Raw genomic sequence first — 14,226 nt, 5'->3', positions numbered from 1 at the left:
GTTGTTGTGAGTTATGTGAGTTAATGTGATTAAGCTTCCAATGTGCAATTAAATTAAATGGGATCATGCATAACATTCTATTGCAATTTTCGGCCCTCCTATTTATTGTAAACAATATTTTCTTCTCGGATTTAATTAATTGCTTTGGGAGATTTATCCAAATTAAATCCAAACCAAATTAATGCTATTCTACATGATTTCCGACCCCTTGGCCATCCCTTGAGATTTTCGACTTCTCCTAGTAATTAGGAGAAGGAATTATTTTGTGGATTTAATTGGTATTTTGTTTGTCTCCTTCCTTGATTTAAAATCCAATTAAATCTTACCATATCTTACCAAATTTAAATCCTATTCCTATTTGATTTGAGGATTTAAGTATTTTTTTTCCTTGATCTCTCCCATTCCACACGCCTACTTTCATTTTTAATTTTGAGATTTTATTTTATTCCCCCACAATTTAATTATTTTATTTAAGTGTGAGATTAAACCTAGAGAATAAATAAGCCAAACCCTAACCCTAGCCCCATTATTCACGCCGCTCTCTTCCTCTCCCTCTCCTCCCACACGTTTTTCCCTCTCCCCCTCTCCTTCTCCACCAATTCTTCACCAATCCTTTGTTCTTGCATCAATTTGGAGTTGGAAATTCAAGATTCATCGAAGAATCGCATCAATCATCTTTTCTACCGATTGTTTTTTAACAAGAAAGGTATATTTGAATTCTCTTTCTCATCCTTTCCATTGAACCCATGTTTCTTGATTCCCTCATGTATATAGTGAGTGTAGAAATCATAGATCTAAAAATTAATCGGTTGAGATTGATGTTTTGCATGAGAAAGTATGTGGATATGCGTTTATGTATGTGTATGTGTGAGGTTGTGGATGATTCGTTGGTGAATGATATGTGAATATATGAGAACTTGGTTGTGAGATCTTTTTGAAGCATGATTATGTGTTGGAAGCATGAATATATGTGTTTGGATGAATGATAGATAAACCCTAATTCGAATTTGTGAAGCATAAAAGCTGTGGTGTTCGGACAGTAGATTCCGACGTGTGTTTGACCAACCAAACGATCTTATTTTGGCACGAATTTTTAACTGCATATATTTTGAGATGTCTTCTATGTTGTGTATAAATTTCAGCCTCTTTTGACGAAAGATGAATTTTAAATGAATTTTTAAAGTTAACTGCGCATTTCTATCAGAATTTGTATTCTCGTCCAGTGAGTTTCGTTTTTGATTTGACCGACCTAAAGATGTGATTTTGATGTGAAATTTTAACTAGATGATCCTTGATGTGTCTACTGTGTTGTGGTAAAATTTCAGCCCCAACGGAGGTCGGATGGACTTTTAATGATTTTTACAAAATGACTGTGCAATTCTGCTAGATTTCTGTCATGTTAAAATAATACTCGTTGTCAAGTTTTGAGTGAATAAATGATACATGTGTGAATAAGAAACGTATCCTATGATGTGGTTATGTGTTACACGTTGATGTATGCTTGAGTGTTCGTTTCGTTTTTGTTGATGAACGTTTGGGGATGGGCAATCTAAGAAAACGATGAAAGGAACGATAGGGCATGCATGAGTAATGTGTTGATAGAAAACTGATTGTGTTGTATTATGTGGTTATTATGTTGATAAGGGTTGTTGTGCGTACGTGGGTACGAAGAGCAAGGATTTCAATAAAGTTGTGAACCGTGTTTGTAAGCAATCGAGGTGGGCTTTCTTTTACGTTTCAAAAGTATGATTGTGGAGCTATAAGGGTGGTTTAAAGTGTTATGTCATGCCGTAATTTTTTTGATATTGAGATTGTTGTCTGATGCCTAGTTCGTTTGAGCTTGCTTCGTTAGGCTATAGGGCAATGTTGAGATTGTGCTTGATGCCTAGTTTGTGAGTTCGCTCCATTAGGCTATAGGGCTATGATAAACGAATTCGGGTCTGAGTAGGGCCGCAAACGCTATCAGGTTGTGTACACAGAGGGGATCGTGAGCCGTCCTTGCTAGTCGGCCGGTCTCGTGGGCGAATAGTGTGGCCACACTTTCGTCGCACTATGGTAAGAGGATGTGAATGATTGATTGTTGAGAAAGTGGGGAGATTATTTTGCCTGGCCAGGCTATGAAACTGTTTTTGTGATACTCGATGATATTTCTTTTCTAAAATGTTAAAACTCGAGTTCACTGTGGTATGGATGACATAACTTTTATCAAATATTTTGGTGTGTGTCCACTGAGTATATCAAGTACTCAGCCCTGCATATGTTTTGTTTATGTGCAGGTTGAGCGGGGTGTTGCAATGGATGTTGAGTCGGCTTAGGAAATTTGGATGCGTTGTGTCTTCATACATAGGCGTCATCCTATGACTCTCTTGAATACTTGTTTTTCCGCTGCCGTGTTTTAAATTAATTTCTAGAACCTTCCGCACTATTTAATACTGTTTTATGACATTAAGTATTTTGAGGCTAAAAAATCCGTTGCTTAACTTTTCAATAAACTAAAATATTTCTTTTTGAAGTTAACTGGGTTTTTTATATTTGCGTCCCCCTTTTCTTCCCCGCTCCTTAGTCCCTTCCCTAGTCACGATTTCCCCGTCTTTACTATCCTTAGTAAAGGCGGTCGTGACAACTGACGATGCGTCGTACGCGCCCGATGCTTAGTCCGCGGACGAAGCACGGACGATATGGCATCGTCCGGCCCACTGTGGGCGACGCGGACGATGCAACGCGTTTTAGTTTTTTTTTTTAATTTTTAAAATTCGAAAAATTTGTTTTATATATACCCCAGCTTCACCATTCATTTGTAACTTTTTGATTAACTTTTAAACTCTCAAATTACGCTATAAAATGGATTCCGGTGGATACTCAAGTCCTAGTATCCCGATGTTTGGAGATGGCGCACGGTGACCGGGTACACAACCTAGCGAATATCGGTCGTTCGACGCCAACACGCAGTACGATCCGGAGTTCAGTACGGATTCGTAGGTCTCTCCGACATGGAGCCGTCTCCAACTCGCCCTGCCGCCGCCGCCGCCCCCTCCGTTTCCCCCGCCCCATCCAGAAAGAAGCGGACCAAGCACCGGGCGCACAAGTTGCCACCTCCAACAACTTGTGAAGAGTACGCCCCCGTCCTTACGAACTACCAGCCGGATGAAACCCTCGTCTTGGCGAGGTGTTGGGTGGATATATCGGAGGACCCGATATTCGCGAACAACCAAAGGCAGCTCGCATACTGGGAGCGCATCGCCGAGCGCTACAATAAGGCGAAGCCGCCGAGCGCGTACAAGCGCCAATGGGAGCAGCTCCGCAAGTACTGGGATCAGGTGAAGAAGCAAGTCAACCTTTTCGCGGCAGAGTACGAGAAGTGCTCGAGGGATCAGGGAAGCGGCGAGGGCTTGAGCGACGTGCGCGATAGAGCGTTGTTGTCGTACCAGTCCATGTACGACGACTTCAAGCATTTCAACATCTGAGCGCTCTTGAGGGACAAGCAGAAGTTCCAAGGCGGGATTTTGCATACCGGTGCGGCGAAGTGGACGAAGACCACCGACACTGGTGGTTACACGACCAGCGAAAGCGGAACTCGTCCGGTGGACCTCAACCAAACTTGTACGGAGGAAGAGACTTTCGGCACACCGATGTCCTCCCGGCGGCGTCCCATAAGCGTTAAGGCTGTGAAGAACAAGGGGAAGGCGAAGGCGACATCCTCCTCGGCCGCCGCTCCCCCATCGCCGATCTCGACCCCGACCCCGGCGACACTTGCCTACGCGGATTTGGCAACGCCCTCGATGGCACGGACGTTGTTGGATACGCACAACGCCCTTATGAAGTGTACGGATCTGGCCAGAGCCGAATTCCTCCAGAGGTTGATCGATGAGTTGAGTCGTAAGTTGAGGCTTTTGTAGGATAGTCATTTTTTTTTATTTCTAAACCGTGTAACTTTTTTTTTATAATCAATGAATTTTTTACCATTCTTAGTTAATCGTTGTGTTTTTTCTAAGTTTGCATTTATATATTTGAAAACATTTAAATTAATTAACAAAACAATAGTAAAATGCTTAGGGCGCCCCACTGTGGATGCTCTAATATTCAATTAATTACAATTATATAAGGTGAGTTTCAATTTTTTTTATTATGAGAATCTCTATATTGAATCTACAAATTAAGGGAGGTACTTTAATGCGTGCGCACACAATTCATTAACGATTAATTAGTGTATTCATTAAGAACACAAATAATCACACGCATATGAAAAGATAAATTCTAAGAACATGAATTCTACATATAAAAATTAATTATCCTTATTATTCTCTAGAAAATCGAATATGGCTAAGCGACTTCTCCACTTGAAGATTATTTGTACTTAAGCGTAGATCTTTTGTTCTTTTCCAAAAAAATATTACCAGAGGTTTCCATTATTACTCCCTCCGTCGCTGAAAATTATGAATTCTTTCCTTTCTAGTCAATTCCTAAAAGTATGAATTATCTAATTTTGAAAACTTATTTTTCTCAAATAAGATGGAACTCATTCCCTAGTCCACTATCAATATTTAAAAAAAATCTTTCTATCTCTCTCTTTACCAATTATGCATTAAAACATGTGTAGAATCAAATGTTCATGCTTTTCAAGGACGCAGGAAGTAATATTTTATGTATATACCCAAATAATAATAATAATAATAAAAGATCGCATTAATTGTATACATACATTAAATATATTAGCAAAAGAGACGATTACAATAATAATAATTTAATATTAATAGTAGTAAATTTGTTATGCATACGTCTAAAAATATGTAAACATTTATAGTACTAATAATTTCTAAACATGTATAATAGGAATTTTTCATTATTATTTATATATTATATTTTTATATAAATTAAAATTTTAAAAATATATGTGATGTGATATTTGAGTTCTTAAAATATCAATGAATTTGGATTAAATAAACTCGCAAGGAGTTAGGGGCAAAATGAAAAAATAAAGTCAGAAAGAAACCTAAAATGTGATTAATGGTTCGGAAAGACTTGTGATGATATTTATTTAAGTTCAGAAACCTAAAACCTACTAACTTCATTTTCCAGAAATCAATTTTGAAGTTCACTCAATTATTTAACTTAGAGCCATTTTGTAATCACGGACTTTTATGTGAAATCGTCTTACTATAAAAATGGATCGGATCGGATCGGATCGAGATTAAAATCTATACCCATATTTATAATCACAGTACCAACAAAACAACAGATAGATTTAGGACTAAATATTGATAAGAGAGTCTTAACACAAGTTCTCTGTTCCTAGTTTTGTTGTTGATCAAACCACACAAAACTAAACGTACCAAACCAGAAACTCAGTTTCATAAAACAGACCAAAAAACATTATTCTTTCCAAACACTGAGACTCAAATCAGAAGAGCTCCACTGCTTCTTCATAACATACAAAATGGGTCATAAAAATTCCCAGTGCGATTCAATACATATTTATATTTTTCACTTTCTAATGTTACAAAACTGAAGGTAAAGGAAGATGACCACAACCAAGGCCTGGCCAGTAAAAACTCGGTCCATGACCACGACAAAGGTGACAAATGGATAAATATGAAATACAACTATGATACCCACATTCGAAAGTATATTCTCTTCGACCTCTCTGATTGTTTCCTTTCTAATAACGCCTTCCTAATTAGGAGCCGGTAATGCAAGGAGAAGATGCAAATGAGAGTGAGCTTACTGTGGCTTTTTGCTGGATGAGGGGCTCGAGTACTCTGTCCCATTTCCAGATGTAGTTACTTCAGAGGAAGCGCTTGAAGACATTGCACTGTGATCGTTTGTGGTGCTTCGTAAGGTCATAGCTGGAGCGGTAGGGTTCTGCTGAGGATCCGCATTAGCAGGTCTTTGGCCTTCCTCTGCCAGTTTTCTTAGGAGGTTCATAACGGTAGGGAGAAATTTGGTCGACAGAGATAGAATTCCAGGTAGCTGTAAGAATAGAAATGAAACGAAGCGAAACGAAACAAAACAAACAAAATCAGGCATTGATTGAATTGTGTTCATAAGTCATAAATTGAGCCTCAAAGCCTCAAACATGTTGTTCCTCCACGATCCAAAGGAGAGAAACACAAGGGACAGCAGATATGAGTTACGGCACATTTGATGGCAGAAATCCAAGTCGAGTACACTTTAGTCATGGTATCCCAACTTGATCTATATGTGGATGTCTAATCCAAACAAAAACTAGTTGTTTTATCCGGTATTTAAAGATAGTTAGATGCATGTGCTCTATCCATGAAAAGTTTTGACTAAGGACTTCAAAAGTTAAAGAAAGGACTATACAGGAGTTGGATACCCTGAATTATATACTCCCTCTGTCCCATTAAAAATAAAACGTTTTCCTTTTTGAGTTATCCCATTAAAAATGAAACATTTCCTAAAACAGAAAAAACATTATCTCTACTTTTTCATCTCTCTTACTTTATTCTCTCCTCGTTAACTCACAAAACAACACTACATAAAATCCCGTGCCGAAATGCAAATGTTTTATTTCTAATGGGACGGAGGGTATATTTCAGAATAAATTATGTGAAATTAAGGAAGCTTGTACTCTGAAAGAAAATTTAAAGAGTTGACTTACAGCTCCGTTTCGGAATTCACCAGAAATGTCTAACTGCACCCAGAGGGCTTTTGTAAGCAGAAAAGCAACGAAAATGACACCCAAATACAATGGATTTCTGTCAAGAAACATTAGCACCAGCAAAGATTAGTGTAAAGATTTAAATGTATGAACTGCTGCTAGGCTAATTCCAATACCTCCCAGAAACATCAAATCAAATCATATTTGAAGAGTACCTCAAAAGGGTCATAAATTCATTAAAACCCAAAACAACCAAGGCTAGGATTGCCCATGGAGGTGGTAACCAGTTGTTATTTCGCCTGCTAGCCTCCTGAAAATATGGAAAATAAGAGAGCATAAGTGACTCTGCAGGACACACCTGTGAAATATAGAATCATATAACTGAACAAACGCAGAAGCCATAGTAAACCTATTTCTATACTATGAAGTTATATGAAGCATGATACATCAAGAATATCCAAAGCATTAAGCATGCAAGCATTACCTGAGCAGTAATTGCTTGGCTAACAGTATACTCAGTCTCCGCTGTGAATTGCCTCCACAAGTTTTTACACTGAACTGGAGATAATAGTGTTTTGGATGATGGAACCTGAAACACAAAAGTCAAACACAGACCAAGTATCAGTGCCTGGGTCTGGGTGGATAACAACAGATCACTGAGCAACCACAGAATTGCTGAAATTATTTTATCTGTCTTTGATTATCTAGAATGATTGCTCATACATCAAGTAGAACATTATACAAACAAAAGATCAATAAAAAAGATAAGAATTTCTTAAAGGAACAATACTTTACCTAGAAGGTTACCCCGAATGGAAACCTAAATGACATCACTCAGATGAAAAAAGCATGAATGCATACTAATATTACAAAAAGCAAGGCTAAATACCTCATCCCAACTACTTGAAGCAAGAGGATCTGCTGAAATACCCCTACTGGCAGCAGCCCCACTTTTGGGATCAACAAGAGCAAGGGACAACATGTTTTCAATAGAATCAGCATCGTCATCCAAACGAACAGCAGCCATAACAGAAAGTAGTTTCAAAGACTGGATCCAAAAACAAGAACATTTTAGCTTGACAGTTAATATCTCATTACAGGAAACTAGTAAAGTAATTAAGAGTATCATACAGCAGAGCGAGCAGTTTTGGTGATTGCTCGAATATCTTCCTTCCCCGTCCAGACACGTGGCATTGAGTCCGAATCATGGCTAAATAACATTGAAAACCTGCCAGCAATAGTATGATTAGTTCACATTGGTTAACAAGTATGAGAAAAATATTCAAGACATCCCACCAGGTTATAAATAAAGAGAACACAGCTCTCACCTGTCTTTCATACGGGTCAAAACCCTTCCAGCTTCTTCTTTTGCCTTAGCTTCTACTACTCCTCTTGCATAATCCTCCAGCCTCACCAGCATTTTTTCCTTTGTTATATCATCTATTTCAAAAGCAGAAAGTGCACTACAAAACCCATTAATGGCTACTTCCGTCTCACGGCGAAGAAGCTTTCTTATTGCTGGCCATGTGTCATCACTGGCTCCATCTAACAAAGCCTCAACAGGTGCAGCCAATGCTTCGTTCAATTTTTTCTGCACATGGAAGCTATCAGTGAGAGAAGCTAAAATTAAATCATAATACAAAATATAAACACCCACTAAACTGTCCGGTGATTACAACATAAAAAAAATGCTTAATTTCACGAACTAGCTATTTAGTGCTGGTGAAGATGCAGCTCTGTTCACCCAGAACTTGATACTGATTCAGTTATAAAGTTATATGCTTTGCATAACCTAAAATTGTATTCTTGTGTGGCATAAGTTGGAGTAATATTTAAACTAGAGCTTGAAGAAGTCAACTATATGCATAGTCCTACTAAGAAGATTCTACATAGACTGGACTAAGCAGCATTGCACACCTCAAACAGGGTAGTAAGATCCGACAACTTGGTAGCACGAACTGCAGCAACATGAGCATCTATATCTCGCCTAAGCTTCTCTCTAACTTTAGAAGAGTCCCAATTTGTTTGACCGATCTGCGCATCTACAAATCATACAAGGTTAATTGAATCAAGATACTCCCAATCACGGTATATTATGGAACTCTGACATTAAGGAACAGTTCATTATTAACGAGAAAAAAATGTTCATCAGGAACAATCCTGCTTTACTAAAAAAAGGAACAAAATATCTCTAAGTAGCCATTAGCAGTAATTCTTTATGTGCCCCTCCTAAGATGTTGCATTTTATGAGAAAATGCAAAAGCAGGAAAAAAGAAGTGAATGTTGTAATTCAGCGAAAAGAGTCCACAACCATCCAAGTAAAACATCAGACATGGTATTTTATATGTATGGAACTGTACCTGCAGATGTTTCATCAAACTGTGTCATAAAGTAATCGGTGCAGTCACGAGCAGCCACAGCAAATCCTTTACCCTCATTCAAGGTATTATCAAGTGCTTCTTTGAATCTGTCCAAGGTCTCAGAGCAAATATGCTCCAACATGGACTGGTATGCTGGTTTGATGAGCTATTTATAAACAATTAAAAGACAAAGTAAAGAAACTGTCAAAGAAAACAGAAGAGAAGTAAAGTACAACAACAGATAAACTGATGAGAACAATCAAATGTGCAAACTGTCCATGCCCTTAACCCCTGAACTCTTATATGGAAAAGTATCAATGCCAAGCTAGTGAAATGAGACTAAGAGTAGAGGCATGAATGATAACTCCTGTTTATGTAAAGTGTAAACCAGATATGGGAGGTTAAAAACAATATGAAGCTAAGAACAATTACTTGCAAAAGCTTCTCTTCCAATTGTTTCCGCTTTGAAGATCTAACACCTTCATCAAAATAGGTAGCATCTGCATCATACCTATTAAAGCAAGAGGCCAACACAGCATATAACTTAACATATTAAACTTAACTGAGCCAATATAGTATACAATCAAAAGTAACAAGAATTAATTGGTTTTCTGAAAGCTTATTTCATCCAAATCCAGGCAAAAAGGCTATCACCGATAAACGAACCCATTTTCTCACTTTAGTTGATCAATACAAAAGTTTATCTTCGCGATCACAAAGTAAGCACAAGGCAGAGAATGAAACATGTAAAAAGGATACTACCTAGCATGATTTTTTTTTCTTCAATCTTCACATAATAAAATACTTAGAAGAGATGTTCTCATAGTCAAAAACTGAGACTACATAGCCAAATGGATGCAAATATTATCATGGAATGGCTAGAAATATATGCAGACAGGCTATTCACTTACTCTGATAAGCAGACATCAAGAATAGAGGTCAGCTTCTTCCCAAATCCAGGTACAGGTCTTGATTGTACTATATCTTCTAGTTGACGCCACGCCTTCATATTATAAGCCAAAATTAATCAAATGCAAATCAGAGTACTACTCAATTACTTGTAATATAGAAGTACCTCATTCTCAACAAAGGATGAAAACTTCTCATTTGCAATCTCATCACAGCGTACAGTGGCAACCATGACCTATGATTAAACAACAAATTACATGAAAGAAATTGCATGAACAGTTCATTGCAGATTTTAAACAGATATTAAGTTTTAAACCTTGTGAGCAGGCAGGTCGAGGTCCTTATTTTCCTTAATGACTTTCCATATCTGTTGTGCACTGAATGAAAATCCTGAAGCTGGCACCACACCACGCCTATCTCCAGCAAGCCCACCAGGCGCAATAGAATGGAAAAAACGTTGTCTAAGACTAGCCACCTTCAGAAAAAAAACATATAATTATTTTCAGATCTTCATATGAAAAAAACACCCATTCTTCCACATTCCTCGTGAGCAGCGAGCACAACCCTTTAATATAAAGCCAATACCTTAGAAGAATTCAAACAAGAACACAAACCTGTTCTTTAAATTGTTCTTCCTTCTCTTCATAACTAGAGAGAGCCACAACCTCAACCTGTCAATTGATTATTTGACAAAAAGAAGTCCATTAAGTTTCAAATTTTTTACACAATTACAAAGCAAGGTAAAAATTAATTAATCTGCAACATCTTACATTAAAAAATTCACTTAATGGGGTTTCCTTGTGAGCGTCTGGCTTAGGAACAGAATCCCATATCTTTCAAAAAGTGAGAAGATAAATGGAAGGAAGAATGTTAGTGACCAACTGCAATAAAACCTACAAGAGATATAGGTACAAGCAACAGCATATCATGTACCTTCTGGACGTCTTCCCTTAAAATTGGCTCCAAGTTTTCCAATGGCGTCTATCACCATGCAAAGCAGACAAGAATGTTACAGCGTTTTCACAAATGATTTGACAGAACAAATGCACCATACATTTCGATAGTCTAAAAGAATCAAACAAGTCAAGTCTCAAGTGATAAACTAGGAAAGAAAACATACCCTGGTTTTATCACGAATTACAAACATCAACGTTGTCTTACGAGGACTGAATAATCTCATCATAACCTGTTTATAGTAAAAGATAAATCAGAAGATCTATTGGCATATTTCGGCAAAGTGTGCATGGATTACATTGATGGTCACCTGAAATACAGTTTTTAAAAGAGGTTTATTTGCAGCCTGTTCACGCCCAATATCATGACACCACCTGCATAGTATTTTTTAAATAATAATAAGAAACCGTCAAAGCAATAAGAGTATAATCAAGATCATCATTCATGCTATCAAGACTCTTACATATTTATGAGAACTATGTCAGAAACAGCAAGAGCAAAAAGAGCACTCTGCTTTTCAAATGCAGTGTCGTCCTGAAAAGGAGCAAAACAGTCAGAGAATTATAAGAGGAAGATGGTTATAACTTAACCCAAACAAACACAAACATATGTATAGGAACCTAGAGTTAATAAACAAAATTAACAAAATTGGAATGCCAATGAATGCAATCAATAGGAAAATGCTTAGTAGGCTTGAAGAACACTTAGGGTGTGGATACACAATACATGTACCAGGATGCAAGATTATCTTCAGAAATCTAGATTTACAATAATAGGAGAACAAGGTATAGGTGAAGCGCTATCAGAAGCTTGCAAGAAAAACTGGGTTGCAACTTGACAAAAATTAGGTAGCTCAGCAAAAATGAGATTGAGCATTAAAATGACATGGATAAAATCTCTCAAGATCTCTAATAATGCAGAAGATAAGCCGTTAAAACCAAACTAATGGATGCATATCAAGACTCAAGTCAACAAGTAGAAATTCAATAGCACCTCTCCTCTTTCTCTTCCATCACTACCCTCTAAATCCATAACGAGAGTACAAGGCTCAATGCCAACACAATGCGCCATCCATATGCCCTTTGTGGTTTGTGACCTGAAAAGATTTAAATGTTCTCTTACATCCGAAATTCCATATAGAAAAGAAAATTAGTTTAAGCTCAGTCAAGAGGTACATGCCTCCCCCTTAAAGCATCCATTTCTCTAAAATTCGTACCAAACAGGTGATTCAACAATGTACTCTTCCCTGCCATATTTCATAAAGATCACAAAACACCCATTGACAGAGTCAGTAGATAATTTAGCATATATCAATATCATAATCACCAGAGGTACAAAAGGAAACAAAATATCAATCATATACATGCCTGCACGAAACTGAATAAACAATAATATAAAAGCAAGGTTACTTGAAATCTACATACCGCTGCTCTGAGGGCCCATGATGGCTACAACAGCATAAGACAGCCCACACTCAGCAAGTTTAATTTCCTTCACAAAATTATCAACTCCAGCAACATTGAAAGTACCATCCCCTTCTATGAGGTGAGTTGAACAACAATGGTCTCTTTCATCTGTGAAGTAAACGAGCAGTTGCATAATAGAACAAAGTCAAAAACAAAACTTCTGTAAAGTCATTCACCATAAAACAGTCACGAATTATCATTAGGTGAAAACATAACACACAAATAATCAGGCAAAAATAAGAAAGATGATTAGAAATATAGCACAGAAATACATAAATCCACTAGAAATTTAATCAGACACGAGCTCCAATCACGATTATACCAAATGAGTATTTCCCAACCAAAATCCAAATTATGAACTTGATGTCGCTCAAAAAAACCAGCGCACCGAAAGCCTACTTCACGAAAATAGCCACAAAAACAACAAAACAGCAGACGATTTTGACCTACTTTCAATCGAAGTCGAAGAAACTAAAAATCAGCTATTCAACTAAATTACAAAATGAAATTTGCTAGATTGGTACTCTAATCCCCAAGCAATCACTTTACACTTAATAGGAACAGATCACAGGGATTGAAGATTCTGCTCTGCTCAAAACTTAACAGTAAATGGATCGAAAACCTACTCATATCGGCGAGCAATGAGGAGACTTCGATCAAGGCGGTGGGAGGCCGGAGACGGCGAGATCGGGGAAATTGAGGAGAGAAGGAGAAGTTGGAATTACAGTAGATATCTCAAATGGGGATGTAATCAGATTTTCTCAGTCTACAAAAAGTAAGATGGCTGAATGAAGAAAACAGAGAGAATATCGGAAGAATAATCATTAATCGGGATATTAGGATTAAATTAATTTTCTAAATTAATAATTAATGAAGAATAATCATTAATGAGGTGTTCGGTCGGCAAGATTAAATCTAATGATTAAATATATATCGTGTTTGGTTCATAAGATTGAACCCTTCAACTTAATCCTAGATGGATAATCTAATGATAATTAGTCATAGCCTCCCCTCTAACTAAAATAATCTCACAACTTAATCCTAGATAGATAGTTTCATGATATTAGTCATGGCAACCGAACGCCACCTAAATGTAAATTACAATACAATAAATAAACTAAATCATACTGAATGTAATTTCATTCCAACATTAATAATTATTTTTAATTCATTTCATTTCCGCCTAATTAACAATTCGTATAAATCATGTAGACAGTATTGTATCCGACTTCCAAATCATTTTACCATGATTATCATAAACAAATTTCGGTAAACTAATTAACTTCTTTTTTATGGAACGAAAATGAGGATATTTGTTATTGTTATTGTTATTGTTATGCGTTAATTGTAATTTTCCTTGTTACTTGATAGAAAGTTTTTGTAATTTCCCATGTTACTTGATACTCCTCCAGATAGTTAATTTAGTTATGATGATGAAAATAAATATTGTGACAAATAAAACTGTTGATCAAAATGTATTCAAGGGGTTGGTGGGATAGTTTTACCACGGACCATCCGAAAGTTTTAAATGTATGGTTGGGTAGGTACGGTATCCTTACCAAAATCATCATATCGACGTACCGTAAATTCGGTATGCGAAAAAAATCATACATTTATCATATGAAAAATTTTGGTATGACGAATTTCCATAACGATATCATACATCATTTTCGGTATACCATACTTTTGCAATATATCTTACTTTCAACATCAATGAAAATAGATAATTTGAGTTTTGAGAATATTATTTATATTTTTATAGTTTAAAAAATATATTAAATATATTTTATTTATAATTATATTTATATTTATATTTCACAATATATTTTATAAGTTAAAAATATATAATTATATTTATATTTTACTGTATATATCGAATTTCGGTACGTAGAAAATTAATAAAAGGCCAAAAGGGAAT

The 14,226-nt window shown here is 36.6% G+C and overlaps 1 protein-coding gene across 1 annotated transcript; it reads right to left on the bottom strand.

Moving 5' to 3' along the window:
• Positions 1 to 5,393: 5,393 nt before the first annotated feature.
• On the bottom strand, positions 5,394 to 13,109 carry LOC121744727 (protein ROOT HAIR DEFECTIVE 3-like). Its single transcript, XM_042138328.1, has 23 exons — positions 12,935 to 13,109; positions 12,267 to 12,416; positions 12,022 to 12,088; positions 11,836 to 11,938; positions 11,306 to 11,376; positions 11,153 to 11,216; positions 11,009 to 11,074; positions 10,822 to 10,869; positions 10,659 to 10,721; positions 10,503 to 10,559; positions 10,205 to 10,363; positions 10,055 to 10,123; positions 9,891 to 9,982; positions 9,412 to 9,490; positions 8,980 to 9,145; positions 8,537 to 8,661; positions 7,948 to 8,210; positions 7,751 to 7,847; positions 7,509 to 7,667; positions 7,104 to 7,208; positions 6,835 to 6,929; positions 6,620 to 6,716; positions 5,394 to 5,967 (listed from the first exon to the last, which is right to left on the bottom strand). The coding sequence occupies exons 1-23, from the start codon at positions 12,936 to 12,938 to the stop codon at positions 5,719 to 5,721; spliced, it is 2,448 nt and encodes an 815-aa protein (XP_041994262.1). The 5' UTR covers positions 12,939 to 13,109; the 3' UTR covers positions 5,394 to 5,718.
• Between the last annotated feature and the right edge of the window lie 1,117 nt (positions 13,110 to 14,226).

The sequence above is a fragment of the Salvia splendens genome, chromosome 8 (assembly GCF_004379255.2).
Source record: "Salvia splendens isolate huo1 chromosome 8, SspV2, whole genome shotgun sequence".
Taxonomy (NCBI): Eukaryota; Viridiplantae; Streptophyta; class Magnoliopsida; order Lamiales; family Lamiaceae; genus Salvia; species Salvia splendens.
Note: the sequence above shows the minus strand (reverse complement) of the source record. Positions and strands in the feature narration are given on the sequence as shown.